The sequence below is a fragment of the Poeciliopsis prolifica genome, unplaced genomic scaffold, assembly GCF_027474105.1.
Source record: "Poeciliopsis prolifica strain line A6 unplaced genomic scaffold, Auburn_PproV2 SCAFFOLD021, whole genome shotgun sequence".
Taxonomy (NCBI): Eukaryota; Metazoa; Chordata; class Actinopteri; order Cyprinodontiformes; family Poeciliidae; genus Poeciliopsis; species Poeciliopsis prolifica.
Genome location: NW_026562396.1, coordinates 4185905 through 4211527, shown reverse-complemented (window position 1 = coordinate 4211527; position 25623 = coordinate 4185905). Strand labels below are relative to the sequence as shown.

Below are 25623 nucleotides of genomic sequence, written 5' to 3'. Positions count from 1 at the left end.
AATGGTACTAAATTAATTTTTTTTCTTTCAATGTTTAATTTTTTGCATACATCCAGTGTTTGTATGAAGAATACAACTCTGAATCAGTTGAAATTAACGTACTAAAAATACCTCATGAAGTAAATTTGGTTTATTGTACTGGAATGTGACATTATTGCATTATTTAATCAATTCTATTTTCATATTTTTAATCTTTTACCTTTAGTAGGTTTAGTTTTTGTTATTTGACTCTCTAACTTCCTAGTTTTATTAATAATTGAACAAGATAATAATTATTCATAGCCAAACTTCTTCAGCAAAACAGTCTGGTGTAATCTGAAGGTACAGACGACACAGCATATGCCCGTTATTGATTTATTATTTTGTGCATCATCCTCCAGTTTGGACCAGCCACTGCGACTCACAGACTTCCCAGACTGGAAGTTGTGGAAGTGCCGCTTGAAGCTGCAGCCGCCTCAAGTCCAAACAGAGGCTTCCTCTTTTCCACCTTCGGTCGGGTCGCACCGCTCCACACAGTAACACCGGTTAGCCTGGAGATATTTAAAGGTTTGACATCCCGGACAGGCTGCCAGTTTATTTCAACGCAACACAAACACAGAGGGAGACCGGATAAACCACCAGGCACGCTCAACCTAGGGAGAATTTAGAGACCAACTAACTTAACAATTACGTTTTTGCTCTGTGAAAGGAAGCCAGAGCACCCTGTGAGAACCCACGCTCCCACAGGGAGAACATGCAAACTACATGCATAAAGACCCCAGCCTGGGATTTGAACCTAGAAATTTCTTGCTGCAATCAACTGTGCTACCAGCTGCGGCACTGTGAAGCTTTTGTTTTTGTGAATGTGTGTGAGTGTGTGTGCACCATTCATCCATTTTCTGATCACCCTTCTCCCTAACGGGGCCAGGAGTTGCTGGTCTGTCTCCAGCTGCGTTCCAGGCGAGAGGCGGGGTTCACCCTGGACAGGTCGCCAGTCTGTTGCAGGGCAACACAGAGACAAACAGGACAAACAACCATCCACAAACACACTCACACATAGGGAGAATTTGGAAAGACCAATTAACCTGACAGTCATGTTTTTGGACTGTGGGAGGAAGACTGTGCACATTTTCAGCAAATTAAATACTAAACAGAATGGGTCTGGAAGAGTAGGATGTCTAGGAGACGGGTGTGGTGCTGGCATCTTATTTCCCGTCACACATTATGGTGGTCTGGATCACATTTAAAACACATGTCCCTGGTCCTGGACCGGCTCTGTAAGTCTAGAGTTGACAATGATAGAAATGAAATTGATAAGTAAATAGATATGTCACATATGTCTTGGTGCTGTAAGACCAGCAGCTCCTGAAACTGTCAAAACTAAATTTTGTAGCGACTATCACAAAGGATTGTTTCCCCATAAAAATTAAGGCCATCTAAGGGAGCAAAGCTGTAAAGTTGGAAGCCCTAAAATAGTAGTAAAGAGTTTTTTTACTCAGCAGATTTAGTAGCCTCATTATCTGACTGGAAACCTCAACTTCTCCATCAAAGCTTTAGCAGGAACGTCCTGGTTAAAAGCCCATCTCTCCTTTTGGCTCATAGCTGACTTGGTCACTGCAACAGGTTGGCTCAAACACACACACACACGCACGCACACGCACACGCACGCACACGCTACATGCAGCTGGAAGATCAAGAGGTTTTTTTTTTCTTTCTTTCTTTTGACGCAGATGAGTCGTGAAAAGACAAAGTGTGTGGTCTGAGACTCTCAGCTGATCCAGCATTTGGAGAGGCAGCAAACTCTCGGAGCTTTCACAGCCCTGCTCACAGAAAACAAGGAGAGTCAGCCGTGGACGATGAAGAAGAAGAGTCTGTGCTGGATCTTTTTCTTGCTGCTGGAGCTTGGTTGGATAAACATGAGCTCCAGCATGCACAGGGAAGGTGGCAACCGGGTGAGTTCATTTATGAGCCTTTGCATAATATTTGGAGGTTTTGTTGTAGGTTTTATTCCGTGTGCAGAAGACTAATGCATGTATTGCACACACAAACAACAGTGATGACTAGACATGCGGTGTTTGCAAATTTTCTGTACTGTTTTTCTGAAAATACAAACAACATTCATAAGTCCGACCTGCGTCACACTATGGCTGCCATGTTCTACTGAGTTTATGTTCTTCGGACCCAAGGCTGCCCTGAGCTCCTGATCAAAACTTGTCCCTTTCTAACATATAGATGTACACATAAATATGAATGTTCAGCTTAACATGGACAATGAAGCACGGTGTTTTTTGATAACAAAACAAAACAAAATATTCATAGGAGAGATAATAGAGTCACATTTTTATGGTTAATGGCTTCTTGATCTAAAGTCCCAGCTACTGGTCTCCCTCACATGTTTACTCCTAACAGTAACCATGCTAATCTGTTTAGCTTTAACAAGAATACCAGGTAGGAATATGTTAGGCATTTGGCTTCATTGGTACTTATTACAAACTATGCAAGCATGTTATCAAGTAAACTCTTTCAGTTTCAGTGTTTTCTATAGGCAAAAACTGTACTTTGACTCTGGTAGTCGATGTCAGTCACAACAAACAATTTCATCTTATGCTGGAGGGGAAATACACCAAACATTTTGATTATTTCACGTTTCTCAACATGATCCATATTGGATCATATTTTTTCTCAGAAATTAGTCTGGGAAGGTCTTATTTCCAGTTTCCTTCTTGCTCAGTTTTGATGCTTGACCATTTAAAATGTGGACCAATTACTTTCACAAAAAGCAATTTATGATGTGGCATCTGAGTGGCTGTTTAGTTACACTGAAGCACTTTAGATTCTATCAAACAATGGGGGTTTCAGTGGCTCTGGTTTGGTCAGCCTTCCTGTGGTAGCATGACATGAGGTTTATTGGTTTCTCATGCCCTTAAATCCCAACTTTAAAACTTCTTTGTGAGGGTTGCCAGCAAGAAAGTTACAGCCAGCTTAAAACATGTTGTTGCTGTTTGTACATCCAGCACGTGTCTTGACATTTTAATTGTTTTAGCATTTGTAAATACTGTTGGCGATGCTATGTGTTTAATATAAAAGGTGCTACACCCTTAACAATTAGTAAGTGTTGTTAAATCAATCTTAATTATTGATTTAACAATAATCAGACAGATTTAGTTTAAAAACACCTGCATGCAGTTGGTGGTTTCACATGGAAATGACAAAATGCAAGTCTGGACTAAGTTATTTATCAGTCTAAAAATGGTTGCAAAGCAATTTTTGAATTTTTACAATGTTTCAATGTGTTTTCTTGAACCCAGGGGGCAAGGAGACTGTGGGAGAAGCAGGTCCGCTCATCCTCCAGTTTGGACCAGCTACTGCGACTCACAGACTTCCCAGACTGGAAGCTGTGGAAGTGTCGCTTGAAGCTGCAGCCGCCACAAGTCCAAAAAGAGGCTTCCTCTTTTCCATCTTCGGTCGGGTCGCACCGCTCCACACGCTACGCAGCAACACCGTTTAGCATGGAGATACTTAAAGGTTGGATCATGTGCAAATCGCTGGATTTGGGTTTGTAGTACTATTCATCATTGCTTTCCTTCTTTAGCTATAGAAGAAGAGTGGCAGCGTATTCAGTGCATGCCCAGGGAGACTTGCATCAATGTGGCCCAGGAGTTGGACTCTCATACCTCAGTTTTCTTCAAGCCACCCTGTGTATCTGTTCACAGGTGAGTTTTGTGTGCAAGTTCGTGTAATCCAACTTTTAATCACTTTTACGGTGGGAAAAAAAATCCCTACTGCCATATTATCATGTCAGTCATTGATAAGCTCTTACTGACAGGTGTGGTGGCTGCTGCAACGACGAGGGCCTAACCTGCAGGAATACGTCGACTGTATATGTGAATAAAACGGTGTGTAGCTCACAATGCGATTGAGTTTTGAAGGATTAAAAGCAGCTTTCCGTAGTTGAATTTAACAACTCTTTGTGATTTAGATTTTCAGCTTTTCACCTTTTAAACTTGTACCAGAACCCGTGCTGATAAAAGTCGCAAACCACACCGCATGCAGCTGCATGGAGCCGGCAATAATTCGACGCAACGCTCAGCAACGCAGGCGCAGTGGGTGGGTAGAGAAAGCCTCAAAACCCTTTGCTGTCACCTTTGTAGGAGTTCATGTTTCCCCCTTGTGGTTTAGCTGCCCTCTGATGAGACAGATGTTGGAAGCAGAGGACTCTGGGAGACTTTGTGCTAGTGGATGGATTTGGGATTGTTCGAGTGAAAAATGCATACCTTACCCCTCCAGTACATCAGGTTTGTCTTTGGTGAAATATTTCTCAGTCTTTCGACATGTTCCAGAATCAAAGGCTTATGTTTTCTTGTGGGTTTTTTAAATCCTCTTCAATCTCCTGATTCCCCCTGGTGGTGGATGAGGGGAAATTTCCCATATTAAGGGAAGGGTTCACCATGCAGGAATATGCCCCTGGAATTTGTTGAGTTTTTAATGTTATCACTACCACTATTGCAACTGTAATATCTTTTGTGCAGAGCTTCCCCTCCGGTCCTGGTTGTCGGACTGTGAGATAGACGTGGAGCGTTGTGAATGTCTGCCCAGACCTCAGCCGATTGTCTGGGCACCCACAGGAATTTGACGAACACTTATTCAGGTAGAAGTTGTCGTGAGTTTGATCTAAAACTCCCTTGTTTTTCCAAATCTTCACTCTTTCGATTCCATCAAATATTGCCTAAGTGAAAACACATCATTACAGAAAAAAAAAAATTATCAAGTTCAACTTTAGTAGGATCAGACCTATAAAATCTGATCCTACAAAATCACTATTATGTATAAAACCTTTGTTTTGCTTTGATTAATTTAACCTGCCTGAAAGACTTTTTTGAAATACTTTTCACTCATGTTGTGGCAATAATACACTTGCTTGAGTCAAGAGAAACAAAAAACAAAGTTTGCTTTCTGTACATAAAATTGTGCTCCTTCTAAGACCGCCACTGAGCTCAGTTTAATCCATAGGAAATATAAGTCTGACAGGCTTCGTCTTTGTACCTCGTGATCATGATTGATTGCTCTTTGCCTTGCAGGTGCAGAGCCCAAGTAGAGCTTCACTGGACATAACAATTACGACAAGCTGCTCGATGAAGAGCAATGACTAAGATGAAATGTCCCATAATTTATTTAGTCTTATTTATGCAAATCACTTTAATTATATTAACTCACTTGACCACGTTATTAGGCTGGTTTAACATGACAGGATTAGGCTTTAATCAATGTACAATGTATGAATGTGTATGATATTGCATTCATTTTTTGTGTGCTGAAGGTGTAGTATACACAATAAAAGATTATTTTTTTAATTCAAAACGGCTGACATCTTTGTTTTTCTCATATTCTGCTGTTTACATCAAGTTAGCCCAGAACTCCGTGTTCAGAATCAAAGTTGCGCTTATTCTTTCATTCTTTATTACCAATGACTGAGCAGGACTGTGTCAAAAAATGTAGAAAAAGAAGGCGTCTCCACATTCATTACCATTTCCATAAGATATATATATCGAGCACAGATATGAAAGAGCATAGAGTAAACAGGCGGCACTTGCAAATGGCTGCCACTGGGGACAAAAGGATTCCTCAAATATGCATGAAAGAATTTCAAGAAACACTCCAGGTATGTTTGTGATGAGAAAATAACATTATAACGTGATTCAAAACTAAATCAATGTTTTCCAGCCACACAGTGCCATTTTATAGCTTAATCAGTAACTGGGCTAACTTTAGTGGTCATAAACAGGCTATATCGCCCTTCTGAGTCAAAAACGGCTTGAAGAAAAAGCTTCTTAAGTAAACTTCTGCAATCAGAGTTGATTACATTTAGGAAATAAAAAATAGTAATAAATAAAGTCTTGTTTAGAGAAATTTGAAAGAGCACAATAAAACAGATTTCTTAATGGAAATGTGGAGAGTGGTCTCTGTTAAAATTTAAAAATGCCTCCTTTAACAGAGCCAAGATCATGCAGGGTGAGCAAAAGACTCAGAGAGTCTCAACGGTCACAGCCAACATTTGTTTTTCTGTTCATTTTGCTGTTGAAGCAGGAAAAAAAAGGATTGATTTTCACGTAAAATGTCTTTCCACAACAATGCTTCCAGTCAATAAAATGTGAAGAGGAAGGCGTGATGTTGGTACATCCCTGTTGTACAAGGCTCCTAATTGATTTTTGTGATTCATCAAAAGGTCAGACATTGCAGCGTCTGAAGGCAGTCATCTCTGTCATGAGTGCAAAATATTTCAAACCTGAGGAGCAAATATGTTTCTCTTTTATTCTTCCTTTCAAAAAGGGCAAACTGAAAGGAGTCAGCTGCTGCTAGCAGCGACAAAAGGAAGAATTTTGTCTCCCTCTTCTTGTAGAATTGGAGAACTCCTTTTTCTTTTAATGTTCCTGATGTTTACCTGAGTTGAACTCTTTCTGCTAATGTTCCATATAAGCAACTGTTTCAAGGAATAATTGTATAAACAAACTAGTAGTACATTCTGATTCTTGACATTTTTTATATATATACATTTATGACCAAAAACCAGGCAGAACTTGATGCTTCCAGGAAACATGTTGAAAGTCTCACAGTGACAGTCACACGGCGTTGAGTCTTTGCTGGCTCACAGTTTCCCCTGTGGGCCAGTGGGCCTTTTTAATTGGCAATACTGTGAATCTTTTGTAATAAAGGTGTAAGAAAGATGCCTTTGTTCCCCTGAAAAGACTGTCAGTTTTGTCAGGCATATGCATAATGTGTTGTCCCTGAAGGTCTTGCTGTGTTCATTTCTAGAGCATTTCTAAAAAACAAAAACAAACGAAAACCCCCCCAAAAGACTTAAATGTAAAATGACAAAAGGCAACAAACCAAAGCAGAAACAGTGGGTCAAGAAAAGACTCATCCTGTGGGCAGACATCACCAAATGTGCAAAAATCACACACAGGCTTGCTGCAGGACCCCACTGATGAGGCTGACGGTGGTCAGAAGCTTGTTCATTAACCAAACCAGCTAACAATGAGAACATCAGGCTAAGGTTTTCTGTCACAATTGTGTGAATAAATTGTAACTTCTTGCATGTTGGTGATACAGCAGAAGTGGCTCCAGTGGATTTAGCTCCAACATTGGGCACATTTGTTGGCAAATCGACAAACAGTGGCTGACGGGATGCGAAATAGCGCTCCTCTGTATTTTTAAAAGACCTAAAAATATCTTAACGTGCCACTGAAACCTTGTCTCACCGGATGAAGATCATCGCATTAAGCTCCATTCATCAGCATTAATAACGAGTCAGCTGGCTGCATGTGTTGTTGGAAGAGGGTCTTTTAGGGGAGCTGAAATAACAGGTTTGGTTCCTGGAACGTACAACATCTAAAATATCTCTGACAGGTTTTATGTTGCACTAATTGTATTTCTGTTGCATTATTTCTTGGTTGAAGTTTCTTAACACCTTTCCTGTGATGTCATGTTTTGCAGGATGTTGATTTATTGTCCTAAACAAAAACAAAACAGACTATTACTTTGTTTATCTTCACTCGGAAATGCTGTCCATAAAACATCCTGTTTTGAAATATCAAAATAAATCATCAAGAACATAACAAAGCCAACAAAACCTATAGATCTAACAAAAGTGGCATTATTTTTATCACAATGGTTGCAATTAAATAAAATGGCTAAATGCAATTAAAAAGATACTTTACTCAGTATAATTTACATTTTAGACTTCAAATAGATTGGCCAAATACTAAATCTGTACAAATATAGTACAGACTGCATTACACACTCACATAAGATGGCTTGAGCTTTTCTATTTTTAGAAACATTGAATTAATTATGTCGCAGTTTCCACAGGTTTTGTGTCTGCAAATTTTTATTTGTATGGTTTGATAAACTAGTGTGCACAACTTAATTTACATAAACTGACTTCAGTCTCAGTCAATCTCATAATTGTTCTTTGGATTATGAATTCTTCACCTAAGACAATGAATAATTTTATTGCAATTAAAAGAAGAGATGAGGCTCTGGGCATTTGTCAAAATAAAGGTGTATTTCACTAAACAAATGAACTGCACATAGTCAACGAATACATTCATTATTGTCACATCAACATGTATTTCCTACTGGTGTAATAAACAGAATATAAATAACATGCTCTACAATTTTTATCCTGCAAAAAAATAGGAATTAAAAATATTAAGTCTCAGATATTATCTATGCCAACTAAAAGTTTAACTTTAATCAAAAGTTGTTGTTTATTTCCATCTCTCTCTCACTCAGACGATTTTCCAGAGTCTAACCATCAAATTGTTTTATCTAATGATATTTTGAAGAAATAAAATTAGGAGAAGGAAAAACAGTGAGTTCTTCAGCGTTCCTGTTAGCACCTTAGCTCATCAGAAACTCCACAGCAGGAGAATAAAAAAGCTGTGATCTGCTTTATTCTCCTGATCTTGTTGGGTCGACTCTTTGTGAAACGGGCCGGGTCTCAAACCAAACAGCTGTTTGAACCAGCCTGCCTTTCTGTGGCTGGGAGATCTGGCCCAACTCCCTGGACGGTTTTTGTGGATTGTTTCCCAGTTTGACTCACGCCAGAGAAAATTTGGACTTGAAGTAACTCAGAACCCATGGAATGATCCTGATCAAGTCGAGGGTGAGAAAGAAAGAAAGAAAAAAAAAACTCTAATGAAATATTACAACATTTTAAAACACTAACCACCATTTAAAACTAACTAATGATTCATTATTTTATAAGTATTTTGGAAATTAAATAAGTTTTAATGTGTTCTGAGATTGCGATTTAGCTGCATGTAATTTCTTCCTCCGTTTCTTTGGAGGTTGAGATTTTCTCTCATATATTTCTTCAATGCCTTGTCCATCAAAATACAAAAACTGCTTACAGCTGATTAACCAATGCCTATTTTTTTTTTTTTTTGCTTATATTTTATGGTATTTTAGGAATAGACCATAAGAAGATTCATTAAAAATCAAACTGGTAGATTTATGCAAGCACAAATTGATCATGAACCACATCATTTGCAAAACTGTACGTGACTCTTAAGATGAACAGATTGTAGGCCTTCTTCCCAAATGTATAAATGCAGCCCAGAAACTTTACAAGTGTAAAAAACAAAATCTGAAAAAATGTAAACAGCACTGAAATTATTTCACAAGCACAATCGCAAGTCTACACCGAACATTTCACACAAAGACATCAACACAGAACTCTCTATGGTGTTTTTAAAAGTATAGATTTTCTATATGCGTTTAGCTTTTTATGTGGAGAAAAAGATCACAAATGCACATCTCTCTCTCTCTCTCTCAAACACTTTTACACGTAGTCCTCCTCACAGAGCTGCCTGCCATTGATCATTGTAAGACTTGCCACAGAGTGGCGTGTGCTGTGGACTGAAGTCATGCGTGTGTTGTAATGTGTTGGGCTCTGTGGGGAGTGTTTGAACATGAAATGACAGCAGCAGCACAGCTGCTGGTTGAACTGCTTCTTGAAGGTTTTGCTCAGCAGGTAAAGGGCAAACGGGTTCATGCAGGAGTTTGTGAAGGCCAGAATCCGAGCAACAACGCTGAACACAAAGTGACCCAGAGACGTGTCCACCTGGCAGAGGAGAGGAAGAAACGGATTATACGTATGTGCAGCAGTGGGAAAAAGTATTTTGTCCATTTCTTAAGTTTTTTTTTTTGATTTCTTTTACATGTTAGTGTTTCATACGTATGTCAGTCAAACATGTTGAGACTAAATACGCTTTTTTTTTATTGTTGTTTGTTCATGAAAAAAGGCTTAGCAAACCAAGCAGGCAATTCAACAGCATTGTTTCAGGAGTAGCACATTATGACCGGCTCACACATTTATTTATTTGTGAAGAATAAATGTTATGCTTGTCAAAATGCATTGCTAATTTTAATTATTCCTGTTAGGAATGATATCCCCTTAAAAACAAATGATTTACTTGTGTTTGTCATTTTGGAACAGCAGGACTATAGTCATAGAAAGACAACTAAAGTGTTAGATTGAAACCCAAACTGAAAATCCTCAAAGGAAAACCATCCAAGGCAAAAACCAACCTTCTAAGTAACAATCCTGACTGATTATAATGGAAAGTTGAACTAAACTCTTATACCACAAATACGGTATGTACACAACACCAGTATTCACTGGTGCATTTTCAGATTACATTGATATCTAAACCAAATCTGGCTAAAAATGACTTCAAATTACTATCTTGTCAGGAGGTGTATTTTTTTATGTCTTTATTTTTTGACTTTGTTTGAGAACTTTATGTGATACATGCAGCATGTCAGGTGAAAAATATAAATAACTGAACTAAACTTTAGCTAGACCAAAAGCAATGACAATGTTCTCCATGGCTACCTGGGAATAGTGATAGGAGCGATATAAGTAGATGACGTGACTCGGCAGCCAGCACACTGCAAAGAGACCAACGAACACAAGAACTGTCTTGGCCAAGCGTTTTCTGGATTCCACCTGTTGATTGAACCATTTCAAAAAGAGCATAATGGTCAGAAAGGCAGATTGGATAGTGTTCCTTTGAGAACATGGACATTTTCAGCAAGTTGTTGTAAGAAAACTACAATCAAAGCTGGTATGCAACTTAACACTCGCCTGTCTTCTTGCATGGACATTCCCCTCCATGGGGAGGTTGGACGCACTCTTGAAAAGGCTGCGGGCGATGAAGGTGTAGTACATGCTTATCACCAACAGGGGGATGACGTAGAAAATGAGGAAGGAGGCCATGGAGTGAATCTGAGGGTGCAGTTTCCCGGCGTGGGGGTAGGGGGCGCAAGTAACAAAGCTCTCATTTGTCGAGGTCACGTTGAAGGTGTGGAGGTCCGAGTACACAGCCTCGGGGATCGCCAAGATGAGGGAGAAGACCCAGATGAATGCCGCTCGCAGGACAATGCTGGTTGTGGCGGTCGATTTTTGAAGATCAAGGGGCTTCACAATGGCCCTGTACCTGATTAAAAGACACATAACAAATAGTTTTAATTGTTAATTAAAGAGATTTCAGAGAAATCCATGGGAACATGTAAAAACGCTTCTCTCATTCTTTTATTTTTAATAGCAGGATCAATTAGCTCTTGAATGTAGCATCTGTAATTTTGTTGTACTTGCAGCAAAGCCAGTTGTGTACAACGGCAATAAATCTTTCTATTTATAAACGTGTCAGATGTCAGTAGGCTTGGTTGAGCTTTCATATGGGCACTTTTTCATTTGGTAAGTGCTTTAAATTGCAGGAAAAATGTACGTCACTTACTAGGTATATGTGTATAAGAACTCACACCTCTATTTTTGACTAAATTCGTAATTCACGTTGAAGCACCTAAAAGTGTGTGGGGTTTTTTTTTCTAAGCCAGAGAATTGGAATTTATTGTCTGAGGCACATAACATAAAAACCTTTTTCACTGGAACATCATTCTTTCTCTCTATGTGGGGTATGCTGCAAGGTGGGGTGGAAGATTGTTGCTTTTATGCCTCTAAGCCGCCAAAGGATGAGGTAATACAGCGAGTAAAAATGGAGCACTTTCGTGATAATCAACACAATCAATAGCTCAGCGATCAGTCCCTGGCTCCACCGTTCTTCATTTATGTCAGGACAATAGTGTGGCCTGTGCCAGGCAACCTGAAAGAGAGACTTGAATTTACCACAGTAAATTGCATACTGACTGCCATAATAGTGAAAACTTGTTCAGATATACCGTTTGACTGACATGAGAGGAATGGTAGGTAATTTCCCTTTTGGGATTAATAAAGTATTTTTGAATTTGAGTTTCCTGGCTATTCGAGGTCCTGACAATGTCATGAGTGCAACTTCTTCATTAGCTGACATTTACACAGCTGAGTGTCTGTATTTGTGCTGCATTTGCATAATCACCTTGGCCAGTTCAATGCATGACTTGTGGTGAGTTTGGCAGAAGAAAGGTGATAAGCCCCAGCATGGAAAAACCTACATCAACAGCGATGCTGTTCACAAAGCATCACTGGGACGTACAGACGCAGGAGCAACAAGTATTTTCAGGGAATGGCCGGTGTTGCAGAGGGAATTGCCAAAACACTTTTACAATCGTTGTATGACATCTGTCTAAAAATAAGCACAGTAAACCTGTTTGATATTTGTTAAGGAAACCATTTCAAATATGATGATGATGGAGAGTTTTATATTAAAAAAGACTGGAGGTTGTCTTATGGATCAACAAAGCATTGAGCATTGAAATGTTTGTAATAAATTTGCAAAAGCCACAAAAACTTTTTTCTGCATTGTCATGATGGGCTACGTGTGGATAATTTTCAGGAAAGGATTGATTTCATGTGCCTTGGGTCAAGGCTGGAAAGTAATAAAATGTGAAAGAAAAGGAAGCACTGTGAAGCTTAATTTCATCTGCCATTAAAGGTAGAATGTCACCAATATTTCAGTGTGGTAAACATTTTTGCAAACAACAAAAAGGGAAAGAAAATATATAAAATCCACATTCAGGGTGAAAATATTTTATGTTATATCGTGTTAAATAATCGGCCAGAGGGAAATGAACGTGTAAAGCGACATGTTTTCTATCTCTGTAACAAAGTTTGAATGCACACCTATTTATTTTTTTTTTTTTTTTTTTTTTTTTTTTTTTTTTTGACTGATTATTAACTGTTTGTAATATGTGCCACCACAAAGAAACACTGTCAAACACAATTTTTCTCCTCCCCTGACATTGCTGGATCAAACATGAAGCTAAATGTAAAGCTGATCGGCTAGATTTAATCGGCCTGTCAGTACTGACATTTATTTTTGACAGTACTGGAAGGTTTAGAGAGACCTCCATAATGTTGGACCTTAATCAGTTTTCAAGGCAAATGGCAGAAGAGGGAGGAAAAAGCTCAGACACAATTCAGTGAATGAAATGCTCTGTAAAAGAAACAATGGTGATTTAAAAAATAATAATAAAAAAAAATATTATTTTACAACAATAAAACTGGAAAGAATGTCTAATTTACGTGGATGTTTATGTTTAAAGAATTATCCAACACCTTTGAATCATATAGACCTATTATTTATTTATTTGATGACATTAAACTTTTAGTTTAGGAGTAAATATAAGAAATGTGGCTAAGCAGCATCACTTAGTAGCTAAAAAATAAATAAATAAACACTTTTTTGTGAACTCAAAACAGTGACTTTTGAAGCGCTGATCACAACACTCGGCTGATCCATACTGGATGTTTGCGCAGGCAGCGGATGAAGAGAAACAAGGGCTTTACCTGTCCGCAGAGAGGGCCGTGAGGGTGAACACGGACACCCCGACAGAGGTGAGCTGGATGAAGGGGATGACCTTACAGCCCGCTCTCCCGAACAGCCACTCGTCTGAAAGGTAGCGGCTGGCGTCCACCGGAGCGCACGTCACCAGCAGCAACACGTCCCCCAGCGCCAGGCTCGACATGAACAGGTTGGGGACGTTGCGGATGGATTTGGCCGAGCAGAACGTCTTGATCAGCGTGATGTTGCCGATGAGTCCCAGGACGCTGATGGCCCCGTAGACGGAGGCGATGGCCACGCCGGCGAACCACATCATCCGCGCGGGGAGGTGCGCGATCAAGTGATGCTGTGCGCGATGCCTGAGAGTGGACGCTCTCCATCCCTCTCGCAGTCACAAGAAATATGTTCCCGTAAGACTCTGGCATGTCCATGGAAATGAGGTGATGAAGTGGGTGCACGGTGGTCGACATCATTGAGACAGAATGCTTTGGATTTGTTGTGAAATCAAATGAACTCTGCTGTTTTAGACTTTAGACTTTAGACTCCTTTATTGTCCATTAAACTTACATAAAATGGAAATTTATCTTTGGCAATGGCACAAGAAACACACAACACAACACACATCACAGTTGCCACAAACTCCCACTGTTATTGATAGCAGACAAAAACAGACGTCCAATCCCAAATGTTTTACTGCATATGTCCATCCATCTGTGCAAGTCAGGCTTTAAACATGTTCATTTTTATATTTTTTTTAACAGCAGAAGCTAACATTAAAACTTGTAAACTATTTCATTGGTTATCTGATATGGGTAAATTTAGTTTTCCTTGACTTGAAAATCAAGACACGTCTGCCTTATTTGAACGTCATGTTCTCTTGTCTTTCCAATTTTGGAAGTGAAATGGCTTGTATCATGTTAATTCTAAACAAGATGAACTAAAACTCGGTGACAAAATCCTCAAGTGGTGAAATGTTTTAAATGAATTGCAGGGATACCACTTGGTCTTGTGAACTTTGTCAGCAAAAATGTTAAAACTTTATGACACTTTTTCACAGTATTGCTTTCATCTGTACTCATTTGAAACATTGACCAGCATTTTCTGAAAGAGTCTAAGACATTACGAAAAGAGAAAGAGCATTTGTTCTTTCTTAAAGTGATAGAAGATGCTGGGATTTTGAAGACCAAACAGTCGAACTCACATCCGACAAATGCTCAGCTGGTCTCCAGACAGCATTGCATCTGAACTGGCTCTCCACAGGTGTAAGAGACAATAAAGGCCCTCTAAACCTTCAGTAGCAGGCACCGAAAGAGAAAAGTAATCCATGAAACACCTTTTTACATTGGCAGCGAAACATTGATGTAGTAGAAGATGCTTGGCCATAAACACAACACGTCAATGACTCAGAGCAGCAGGACGGCAATGCCACTTGGAGAAAGGACGTCTATAATCCTGGATTATTGCTATGGTTTACAGAGAGCTGGAAGAAAATTGCATTTGTAATAAGTGCTTGACAACCCCACCTTACTTTTCATTTGCTTTTTCAGTCAGGTGAGATGATAAAGCCAGGAGAGCCAGAAACTTCTCTCTGTTAAGCAGAGGCGAATCAGTGGGGAAATTTTACACTTCTAAACCGAAGAGAGGGAGAAAATAAAATCCTCTATTTCGATAATACATCAACCTTAATGAACTGATTCCGGCTTAGCGCAAATAAAATCAAAGATATTAAAAAAAAAAAAAGTCTGTCTTCGAGCTTGAAATGCCATGTAAATATCAAGCGAAGATGCTGCGAGGCTTTGAGCACGATCAGACAAATGAAAACAGCTCATTTAACCTTTACCACATCTCCTGATAAAGAACATAAAGCCATGTTGAATCTATAGTGAGCTCACACATTCGGGCGACGTGACGGAAATTAGAACAGGAGTTAAAGAGAACAATGGCAGCTGGTGATCGGATGAAATCTTCCCAGCCAACAACTCTGACCGATGAGCTCAAAAATAAAAGCCTCTACCGTGCAAGGTGCCACTTCTGAATCAAGAACCACTGATCGTACTCAGGCTGCCTTTTGTTGTCCTCAAAAGAATCAATTATTGACAAATTACGTGGGAGCAGGTTATGTTTGAGGACGAGATGATTTGTTTATGCACCGGAAATCCACAAAGTCGGCGCTGGATCAGTAAATACTTTGTTCCTCAATACATTTGTTAAAAAGAGAAAATGTACGACCTGTAGTAAAGAAGCCAGAAGCCATGAGAAGAAGTAAAAGAAAGAGAAGAGATGGGGGCGGAGCAGAAGATTTAGATTGTCAGCCATTCTATTGGTTGGGTGAAGAAAAATAGAGTAACAAGGTCAGAAAAAAATCTCATAGTTTTCCAAGTAAAACAGAAAAAGTGAGAGAGAAAATATAAAAGACTTAAATATTTTTCAATAAACTTTTAAATTATTGATAATAATCTTCTGTCGTAACTGCAATCTTAAAAGGGATCTCACCATATCTTTATTAATTTTTTTCACATTCAGGACACAAGACACAACTTAAAGTCCACAGAAAAAAGAAAACAGGAACAAAAATGGATCAACTTAACTTCTGTTAAGTTGTCTAACTTAAGTTGTTAAGTTAAAAGAGGGAATAAAAGCATGGTGTAAATCGCTGCCAGTAAAGTACAAACGGTATCTTTCCTTTTTTGGCTTCGTTTTGTGTTTATGTAATAAGTTTGTTCAGAAAACAAAAGAACAAAAAAAAAACATCTTGTTCTCCTCTTGACTTGCTGCATTATTTCAAGAAGAACCATGCATCTGCAAAGAAAGTTTGACAGAGCTTGCCCTATGTTATATAAAGACACTCAGACTTTTACTTGTGCATTCATGTGAAAAGGTGCGCTTTACGCCTCATTAGGCTTCTGTCCAGGACAAAGACAAACAGGCTTATATAGAAGATGAGCCAATGATGCTAAATGAGACCCCTGGATTTGACTTCCTGTATGAATGTAGAGGTGTGAACAAGGTAAGCATCATTATCTTACAAGAAAAGTGCCGCTGATGTAATGAAGACAAGGGCGAGGCTCGACACAAGTATCAGAAAGTGTTGCTAACAAAAGGCTTCTTCAGAGGTAAAGAGTGTTTCTTCACTCTTAACCAAACACTCTCAGAAGTTTAAGGGTCTTCTCAGCAAATTGTTTAATATGCTTGAGTCTAAATTTCAAAATAATATTTTGTTTCAAAGAAAATGAATGACTTTGTTTTCCATGGAAATCTGTGAGATTAACAGGAGGTGAAATTGATACATGAATCCCACAAAAAATAGATGAGGAGGGAAAAGACAGTGGCTTACCTTCCTCCTCTTCATGCATCTTATTATTATTGATAAGGTGTTACTAATAACATCTGGCCTTTTGTATTATCTGCCATCTATATGTGAAGGTTTTAAAAAAGCCACTAGAGGGCAGAGAGATACTTTGTTGTTGCAATAAGTTGCAGAAGTTCATCTGTTTTTTTTGTTTTTTTCCCCTCCGTTCACTTACATGAGTGCATTAAAGATGTGTTTGTTTGCGTCGCTCAAGAACGTCCCAAAACCATTTAGATAAGATCCAATGAAGTGAAGGGGGGTGTGAGGCTGGGAATGGGAGGATCTGACTGAAAGAGAAGAAAGAAAAAACAACGACGAGGAGACTAGAGAGTTTGATCAATGTCTAGCCTTTACCATGGGGGGGAGGGGGAAAGGTCAACACGTTGTCCCTCAGTCCCCTCAACTTTCACTTCAGTCTCTGCAGTCGGCAGCCCAAGGTGACAAAGTGGCTGCTGCGAATACTTGACTGGTTGCACCTGTTTGTGATGAAACAAGTGAAGAGCTGATCATAAACAGCAGGACAACCGTTTCCTCCATTGGATTTCTTCCAGCACTTCTGTTCAAAAGACCAGAGGGAAACAAACAAAACGCAGGACAATGTAACAACAGACCTATGCTTTTATAGCAGACTATTACCTCTTCAAGCACTGCAGATAGAAGGGAAAGAGAGTTTATGACCAGACGATAAATGGATTTTACATGAAGAGCTCTCTCAGTATTGTCTGGCACACAGAGTCGCCGGCGCGAGGCGGTGAAGGTAGAAGGATGTGCTGCTGAACCCTGATGTAGTGAGGGTTCTGCTGTCTGACTGAGGGGGTATTCATCATTTCTCCTTGTTTTATCACTTATGACAGAAGATACGGTTGCCTCAAATGTTCAGACATGGACTATGTATCTGCTTCTGTTTTACCCGGAAACACATTCAGACCAGCTGGAGGCTCATCCAGGTTTTTTTGCAGGGCAGCGCTCCAACACATGCACTGAAGAACTCCACATCACTTAAAAATAAACATATAATAATGGCATAGACTCCTTCTCATCTGGGCCAAACTCCATTGACAGCATCTTGACTCTTTATTGTAGATTTCAGTATAGTTTAAACAAATGGAGGATTCATTTTATGCAACATACATATGCTGCATCGACGGTCCAACAACTGCTTTTATAAGTTATTCGTTTGCAGAGCCTCAGATTTTCTCAGAAGCGATGCTGCGTGCTGAACAGACACATAGGAGATTAGGGCGCCCCCTGTCGGTCAGAGACCAAGAGAAGCAAAGTGACGGAAGCTTGCAGGTGAATTCAGAGAAAAACACGCTTTGGTACATCTAATTTATTAACTCCATAGTTTGATAATATGCTTTTCATGTTTTATAAAAACATCACATCATTATATTTTGCATAATCATCAAAACAAAAATCTTTTCACGAGGATTAACAGATAAAGGTGAAACTTGAACTGAACAATAAAACTTTCGTTTCAGACTTTCGTTTCAGTTCTTCCAACACTGAAGTTCATATGCTTATTGTTTAAGCATATTAACGTTGTTATTATAATTATTTCTGTTCCTCAATTTGAGTTGTTTATGCAAAGAGAAAATACAGTTAAAGTTGCTGTGCAGAGGAAGAAGACCGCTGAGTGGATGATGAATTATGCTGTGGTTTTCTGACAGACCGAAAGCGGATTACGAGTTGCACTCACTAAAACAAGTGCTTGCACACAGCAACAGCACTTTAGATTAGTCTGAGCAAATAAAACTTCACCATGGAGAACAGCAAGACTTTTGTCTCAGCCCTGATTTGTCTCGGTAAGTAGGTTTTCTTATTAGAAGTTGCTTTTGGATGACATTTTTATGTCATCCTCTCAAATTCAAATTCAAAAGTTATTTAGTAATCCCAAAGGGAAATTAAATGTGGCAACTCATTAATTCTTCAAAGAGTTGTTGTAGATTGTGAAGGCTGTTGACAGGAATATGTGGAACTTTTGATAAATCGTCGAGCAAATACATCTGCCATGTCATTTTCAAACAGTAATGCAAACCACAAACATTTTAATGCGCTTTGAAAGAGGCTCACTATTGGCCCCTTACTACACCGTGTTCCAAAGTATTATGCAAATTGTATTTAAGTGTCATAAAAATAAAATATTTTGTTGTGCTATTAAATTTATAGATGGTATTATGTGTCAGGGCTCTTTGAGTCACTATGATTAATTTCAGAGAGCTGGTTGAATAGTTTGTCTGGTGAAATCAATTAAAGGAAATCTACTTTAGAAGGATGTTCCACATTATTAAGCAGGCCACAGGTTTCAAGCAGTATGGCAAAGAGAAAGGATCTATTTGCTGACGAAAATCTTCAGAAAGTGTAGTGCTGTATGGCAAGGTATGAAAACATGAGATATTTAACCAAAACTGAACTGTGAAGACATTTATGATTCAGAACAAAGATGGGTTTGAACAGATAAAGGGATAATGAGGAAGGTTTCTGTTAGACAAGTTCATGGGATTAACAGAGCAGCTGTTAAAATGCCCTTACAAAGCAGCAAACAGTTATTTGTAGCTCCTGGTGCCTCTGGAACCTCAAGGATCCTCCAGAGGCTTGCGGTGCATGAACTGACTATTCACTATGCAGTCGGCCCAGCCGTGCATGAAGATTAATTTTCAAACAGACTTGTTCACTGATGACTGCTGAGCAGCCCTGGATGGTCCAGATGGACGCAGTAGTAGATTGGTGGTGGATGGCCACCACGTTCCAACACGGCTGTGATGTCAGCAAGGAGGTGGTGGAATCATGATTTGGGCCAAAACCATAGGGAGAAAATCACACCTTCAGCGACTCTGAAGTTGTGAAAATGACCTCAGCAAAGTATATGGATTTTCTGACTGATCACTTTCTGTCATGGTTCAAAAAGAAGAGCCGAACCTTCAGTAGCAAAATCATCTCCATGCATGACGATGCACCATCTCATGCTGCAAGGAATACCACTGTGTCATTGGCTGCTGGGGGCATAAAAGGGGAGAAACTCATGGTGAGGTCACCATCCTCCTCTGACCTCAAACCTTTTGAGAACCTTTGGAGTTTCCTCAAGCAGAAGATGTGAAGGTGAGATGCAGTTCATATCCAACAGCAGCTGTGGGAAAGTTTTCTGACATCTTGCAAAGAAATTCAAGCAGAAACTTTCCACAAACTCACAAGTTCAATGGATGCAAGAATTGTGCAGGTGACACCAAAGAAGATCCTATGTTAACATGTAACTCTGTCTGTTAAGATGCTTCTGAAATAGCTTTGGATTTTAGTACATGAGACCATTTAATGCTGCACGTTCAAACAATGACCGATTGCAGTTCTTCATGACCCATAAAATGTTTAGAAAATCTGCTGTGCATAATAATTTGGAACAGTGCATTTTGAGTTTTTATTATTGAAAATAAAAAATTCATTTTATTCAGATTAAAATCAACAAGTTTAGTTGTTCAGTTATTTATTTATTTGTATTATTAAAGAAATAATACTCCCCCGCAAAAAAATACTGTTTTCATGGGGAGCTTTGTTCAGTAAAATTTGATTTATATTGTAATAGTTAATGACTTAAAAATTATACTGACCATCATTTGCAGTGACCGTTTAAGAAAATCTGAGAAAATATCACTTGCATAATCATTTGGAACATGATGTAGAAGACTGAAAGAAGAGGTTACAAAACAGTTTGATCATGAACTGTTGATTCTTTTTTTCATTTTTGTCAGTAACTTGACTTGTGTGGTTCACTGCAAAATCCTATAGTGTCCTTGTTCCCTTTTTACAAAAAAAATAATAACTCAGTTAGGATGAGGTGTCTTTGTGAATTGTAGTTTTAGCATAAAATTCAAATGTTGCTTTCTTCCGATTCAACAACACATAATCACATGATCATGGAAATGACCATCTTTTTAATTTATCACAGTGTGGTCAGCTGCTGCTGCCATCGAGGTTGACATCCCAAAGGATCAGTATGAGTTTGCCAGAGGAGACAACATCACACTACCCTGCACATTTAAAAGCGTTATACCCAATCCATCACAGATCACGATCACATGGTTTGCTGGTGATGTAAGTATCTCTATGTCTGTGTTTCATTTGAATCAATCAACATATTTCTCTAACGCTGTGATTCTCAACAGGTTCCGATTCTCACCCACTATCATCCCTCTGGAGACACAGACATTACATTTGAGAATCGGATGTCTGCGGATGTAAATATTAACGGTGGATCTGGGAAAGCTGACCTTAAGATTAACTCTGTCACAATTTCAGACAACAACAAATACCAGTGTATTGTCCAGGTCCCCAGGGACAAACAAGGCAAAATTTCTGACACAGCAACATTGACTGTTCTAGGTAAGGCTTAATATGCATTCTGGGAGATAGTGTAACTGCACTTGTTTAATCTGATTGTAAGTAACAGTGTTTTTATTTATTTTATTTTTAATTCCAATGTACTATGCACAGGAAATGTTTTCTATATTCTTTAAAAATGATTTCTCAAAGACAAAATCACTCTCTTTATCCTTTTAATTTTTCAAGTGGCTCCATCTAAACCTATCTGCAAGATTCAGGGTACAGCATCGTGCGGCCAAAACATCAACCTCACCTGTGTTTCTGAGGAAGGGTCTCCTCCTCCAACTTACAAGTGGAACAGTTATGATGTCCTAAACAATCCTCGTGCTCATGAACCCAGAACCACTGATAGTAAGTATATCAGATCGACTGAAGCTACTAAGCCTTACAAAGGAGAGTAAACCATTGTGGAGTTGAGCAATGCAGTTCACATCTGAGTTATGCAGGGCAATTTCTACAAGACTTTCTCATTTCAGTGAAAGAAACAAGACATTCTCCCAAAACGATTTTGATCTTTAACTTTTGTCAAAAGTTTTTTTTTCTTGTGAAATTATCAACTGACAATTCAGTGTGAATTTGGACAAAGTGAAACCAGTCGAACTTAAAGTTTTAAGTGGCACATCCAGAGTGCTAACTTGAATCTGAATGAGCTAAAAATTAGGACACTGAGGCCTTCTAACCACAGACCGTCAAAGAAGCAGAACATGGATTTCCTAGAACATTTTGGCTGCGAACTCAGCATTTTGTAGGAACGCTGTGATCCAAAAAGACATACTATTCAGCAAATTGTTTGTATTTTAATTAATGAAAGTAAAACATGGAGAAAAAAATGCAATCAGTTGGCAACTATTTGTTATGACAACTTTTCAACATTGTTCATAATGATTTTTACTCATGAGTTAGTACTTTGAAATCCAGTAGTGCAATAAAATGAGATTGTCTCTTGGTTATAGTTTTAACTAGTTATCCGCTTACAGAGCAGCAGCTGCTTGTACAAATTTTAGAATAAATGACACAGATAAGGAACCATTACACTCTTCTGCATCAATGCACTATTGGTTTATTACACTATTGAATGTTGATTGCAACAGATGTCGTCATTCCAGAATTTTAGAAATAATACTGCATGTTTCTGTGATGTAGTGCAGCCTTACATATAAGTAATAACTTCGGTATACATCATTATTTGTTTTGTTTGTGATTGTCTTTCAGAGGGAGGCATCCTGTCTCTGTACAACATCACCAAAGAGACCTCAGGATTTTACATCTGCGTCTCACAAAACAAGATTCACTCAGCTTCCTGCAACCTCACAATCTCAGTCTTGCCACGTAATATATGACCTTCTAACAGAGCTGATCATCAAAACAATTAATTCTGCTATTCATTGTTGTCTCAACTCATCTTCTCTGATTTATGTAGAGTCCACAAACATCGGTTCAACTGCAGGAATCATTGGAGGAGTCATCACAGCTTTGATTTTACTGATCGTTATTCTCTCTTGCTTTTGCTGCCGAAAGAAGGATGAAGACAAGGAGGATTATGCCATGGCACCACAATAAATGCATTTTTTCTAACCCTTTAGCTCTAAACATGACACAAGACATTTAAACTCTCACAGAACTCAGGTTAACAGATCCATGAATTAGATTTTGCATTCATACAACAGAATTTTTAAATATTTCTGGTATTTGTAATATCAAATTTGCATTCTCTCTTGACTTGGGGATTTCTTGTGTCTCAATTGGTGTTATGGGGCTCTGGTAAAATGTAAACAAGCATACATTGGTTTCTCCCAGTGATCAGATATTGATTACCAATATATGATCATATATTTGTCCAACTCTTCTCCGCACCCTAAAGCAGTTATTTATTATAGTTGCTGTTCATGGCTTTAACAATCTGAATGGTCTGAGATGTAGGAAAGGAATGGATTAAAAGAATTCTGTAAATTCTCCTCAGTCAAATCTACTTTTATTTTCTTGACACAAGAAGCAGTCAGCAGAACCCTTGAGAATTTATGCATGTTTTCTGTACTGCTCTTTGTTAAGATTTTGTCCGGAAAACATGCTTTGGTAAATTCACTTTATTTACTTATGAGCTGTTGGGGAGTTACCCTTAGTGTGCAGAGTTCACATGAAAACATAAATGGCACATCAGCCAACAAACACCACATATTTCTTGCTCAGTTCCAGACCACCGGAAACCTTCTTTATCAGTATGCATAGTTAATCTAAACATATTTCAATTGATTGAATCCTAGTGTCCACATATTACCTTAAGTTATTGTATAATTGGAATCTAAATATGGCAAATAACCAGAAATATACATTTCTTTTATTGTTTATTCGGCAACCTTCACTGGTCAGCAGTTCATTTCATTCAGGTTAAAATCAGACAAGTTTAGTTATTGTTCAGTTGTTCATTTATTGGTATTATTAAGGAAATAATACTAATAAATATTTTTGTTTGTTTTTAGCTTCTTTCAGAAATGAGCTTTTTGTCATTATCATTGCAAAGCTTTTGCATTCTGCTCCCTTTCTATTTGTTACAACTGCGATTGCTCTTTATATAAATTTTTTTATACCATCTTACTTTTTGATCTAAAAATTCTGAACATTTTGGGATGTTTTCAAGGATTCATCATTATGAATGACAAAATAATGTCAAGAAAAAACTGCCATAAATTTTTTTTGTTTTTTTTTTTGACTATAGAAAGTCTTTCTGGACCAATGATTCTGTGTTTGTTCTCCTTTATTTAAATCCCTCATTGTAACCTGAATTTAGCTGTGTAATTTCATAAATTTATATTAAAATTAGAATGTACGTATGACAATGAATCTGTACGTAGATCAAGTCAATGTACCATACTGATTTGATGGTAGATTTCTGGATATAAATAAGACTTTCTAGTCCTGTAAGGAGCTGTATGAGTTGTTATAAATTTGATCTTTCTGAGTGAAGTGAATTGAGCAAATTAAAAATAAAATAATTAAATCAAATTCTCTCATTTTTTTAAACTGTGTTGACCAATTTATCCTGTTAAGTGCTTGCAAAAATAAATCATTGCTTACATTACTACATATAGGCAACTTTGTGATTTGTCGACTGTTTCTGTTTTGGCAAGTTTGGAAAGAAATTTTGCACCAGCTGTGTTGTCATGTCTACTATTCCAGTATTTTCATCCTTGAATGACATAGAAAACGTCATGAGAAACTATAAACAAGACATTAAAATGAGTTTAGATGTCCAGTGTGGGATTACAGTGGCGTTAGATGATAAAGTAATGATGCAGTGCAATCTTACGTTGACAGAAACTAGCACAGACAGAACAGAAACATAACTCAAAGTAACAGGAAGTTGTTTCTGAGAAGTGCCACATTATTGCACAAAAACAGAATTTGCACAGCTGCAAAAACATTATGAATAAGCAAACCACAAAAAGCTATGATAATGATTAACGTGATCAGTTTTTTTACGTTCTGCCAGTTCCACTTATTTTCTTTCACTTTTCATGCTCACCTATCATCTGAACACAAGAAACAAACCTTAAGTACTGCTATTCACATGCAGTTCCAAAACATAGGATTTATTTTTGAATTGTTGCATTTCTGCTTTCAGTCATCTGCTGTTTCAGTTTTCATCTATATGTGGTTGTCCTCTGCGGCTTTCTGCTCAGGACCAGATGCCAGTCACATGAGCACATCAATCAAAACATGCTCATTTCATGTATTTACAGAAGCCACAGAGATCATGTACAAAACTAGCACAAACAGGCTCTGCTGGACTAGAGGACCAAAGTTAATGCTAAAGCTAAACAGACAAAGAAGTACTCAAGTTGTTAGTCAGATAATATGAAAACCTTTTATGAAGTGCATGATAATTTGACACCATTGATTGTAATGAGTCTAAGCGGATTGTAATTATATTAAATTGTAATAAATTAGCTTTTTAGAGATGGCAAACCTTAAATTTGACCTGTTTTGTGTAGAAAAGGGGGATTTCATGCACTCTTCCCTTCACAACTATTGGCTGTGAAATAAAGGGACAGACACAATAACTTCTAGAATAATTAGAACCCTTTGGAAAAGTTCAATATACTTTGTCACTCATTTCAGAAAGTCAAATTTATACCATGGCATATAAATAGTAGTGGACCAAAATTCCAACCTGGTCAAGATCTTATAGGAAACAATTTGGAAAATATAGAAAAAAATAGTAAACAAAGGTTTTTGCACCAAATATGAAGTACTATTTTTGTTGTTGTTTATTAAACAGATACTGATTTTATATTAAATAAAATGCAAAAAATGTGGGGAAATGCACTTTCCCCACAGCATATAGAATTTCAATATTCATTCATAGCTGGGCAGTAGGTATTTTATTTTACACTAAAGCCTAAATTTTGAAGCAAACAAACAAAAAAAAAAACTAAATAAATGTTTCATCATTAATTGATTCGTAAAGTCAGACAGCTTTTGGCAAAAAAAAAAAAATACTTAAATATCTTTCATGTTGTTCAGACATTTTAACTGCACGTCTATTTAGCTCCACCAGGGGGCGGTGCAGTACTCGCCACAGTCCTAATTTCCCTTAAGCTTTGACGCTGACTAAAGTTCATCAGACAGGCTGTGGAA

The 25623-nt window shown here is 38.1% G+C and overlaps 3 protein-coding genes across 3 annotated transcripts; 2 read left to right on the top strand and 1 right to left on the bottom strand.

Moving 5' to 3' along the window:
* The first annotated feature begins 1763 nt into the window (after window positions 1-1763).
* On the top strand, window positions 1764-5304 carry vegfd (vascular endothelial growth factor D). The gene is made up of 8 exons (XM_055045104.1): window positions 1764-1931; window positions 3288-3504; window positions 3572-3692; window positions 3806-3875; window positions 3959-4086; window positions 4159-4274; window positions 4509-4627; window positions 5058-5304. Exons 1-7 carry the CDS (start codon window positions 1836-1838, stop codon window positions 4610-4612), a joined length of 852 nt encoding a protein of 283 aa, XP_054901079.1. The 5' UTR covers window positions 1764-1835; the 3' UTR covers window positions 4613-4627; window positions 5058-5304.
* A 4018-nt stretch (window positions 5305-9322) lies between these two features.
* On the bottom strand, window positions 9323-13581 carry grpr (gastrin-releasing peptide receptor). Its single transcript, XM_055045119.1, has 4 exons — window positions 13271-13581; window positions 10631-10982; window positions 10379-10492; window positions 9323-9604 (listed from the first exon to the last, which is right to left on the bottom strand). Exons 1-4 carry the CDS (start codon window positions 13579-13581, stop codon window positions 9323-9325), a joined length of 1059 nt encoding a protein of 352 aa, XP_054901094.1.
* Window positions 13582-18330: 4749 nt separating this feature from the next.
* Window positions 18331-23982, top strand: LOC129369569 (cell surface A33 antigen-like). The gene is made up of 6 exons (XM_055045072.1): window positions 18331-18419; window positions 20555-20700; window positions 20772-20988; window positions 21175-21339; window positions 22201-22317; window positions 22409-23982. The coding sequence occupies exons 1-6, from the start codon at window positions 18377-18379 to the stop codon at window positions 22546-22548; spliced, it is 828 nt and encodes a 275-aa protein (XP_054901047.1). The 5' UTR covers window positions 18331-18376; the 3' UTR covers window positions 22549-23982.
* Window positions 23983-25623: the final 1641 nt, after the last annotated feature.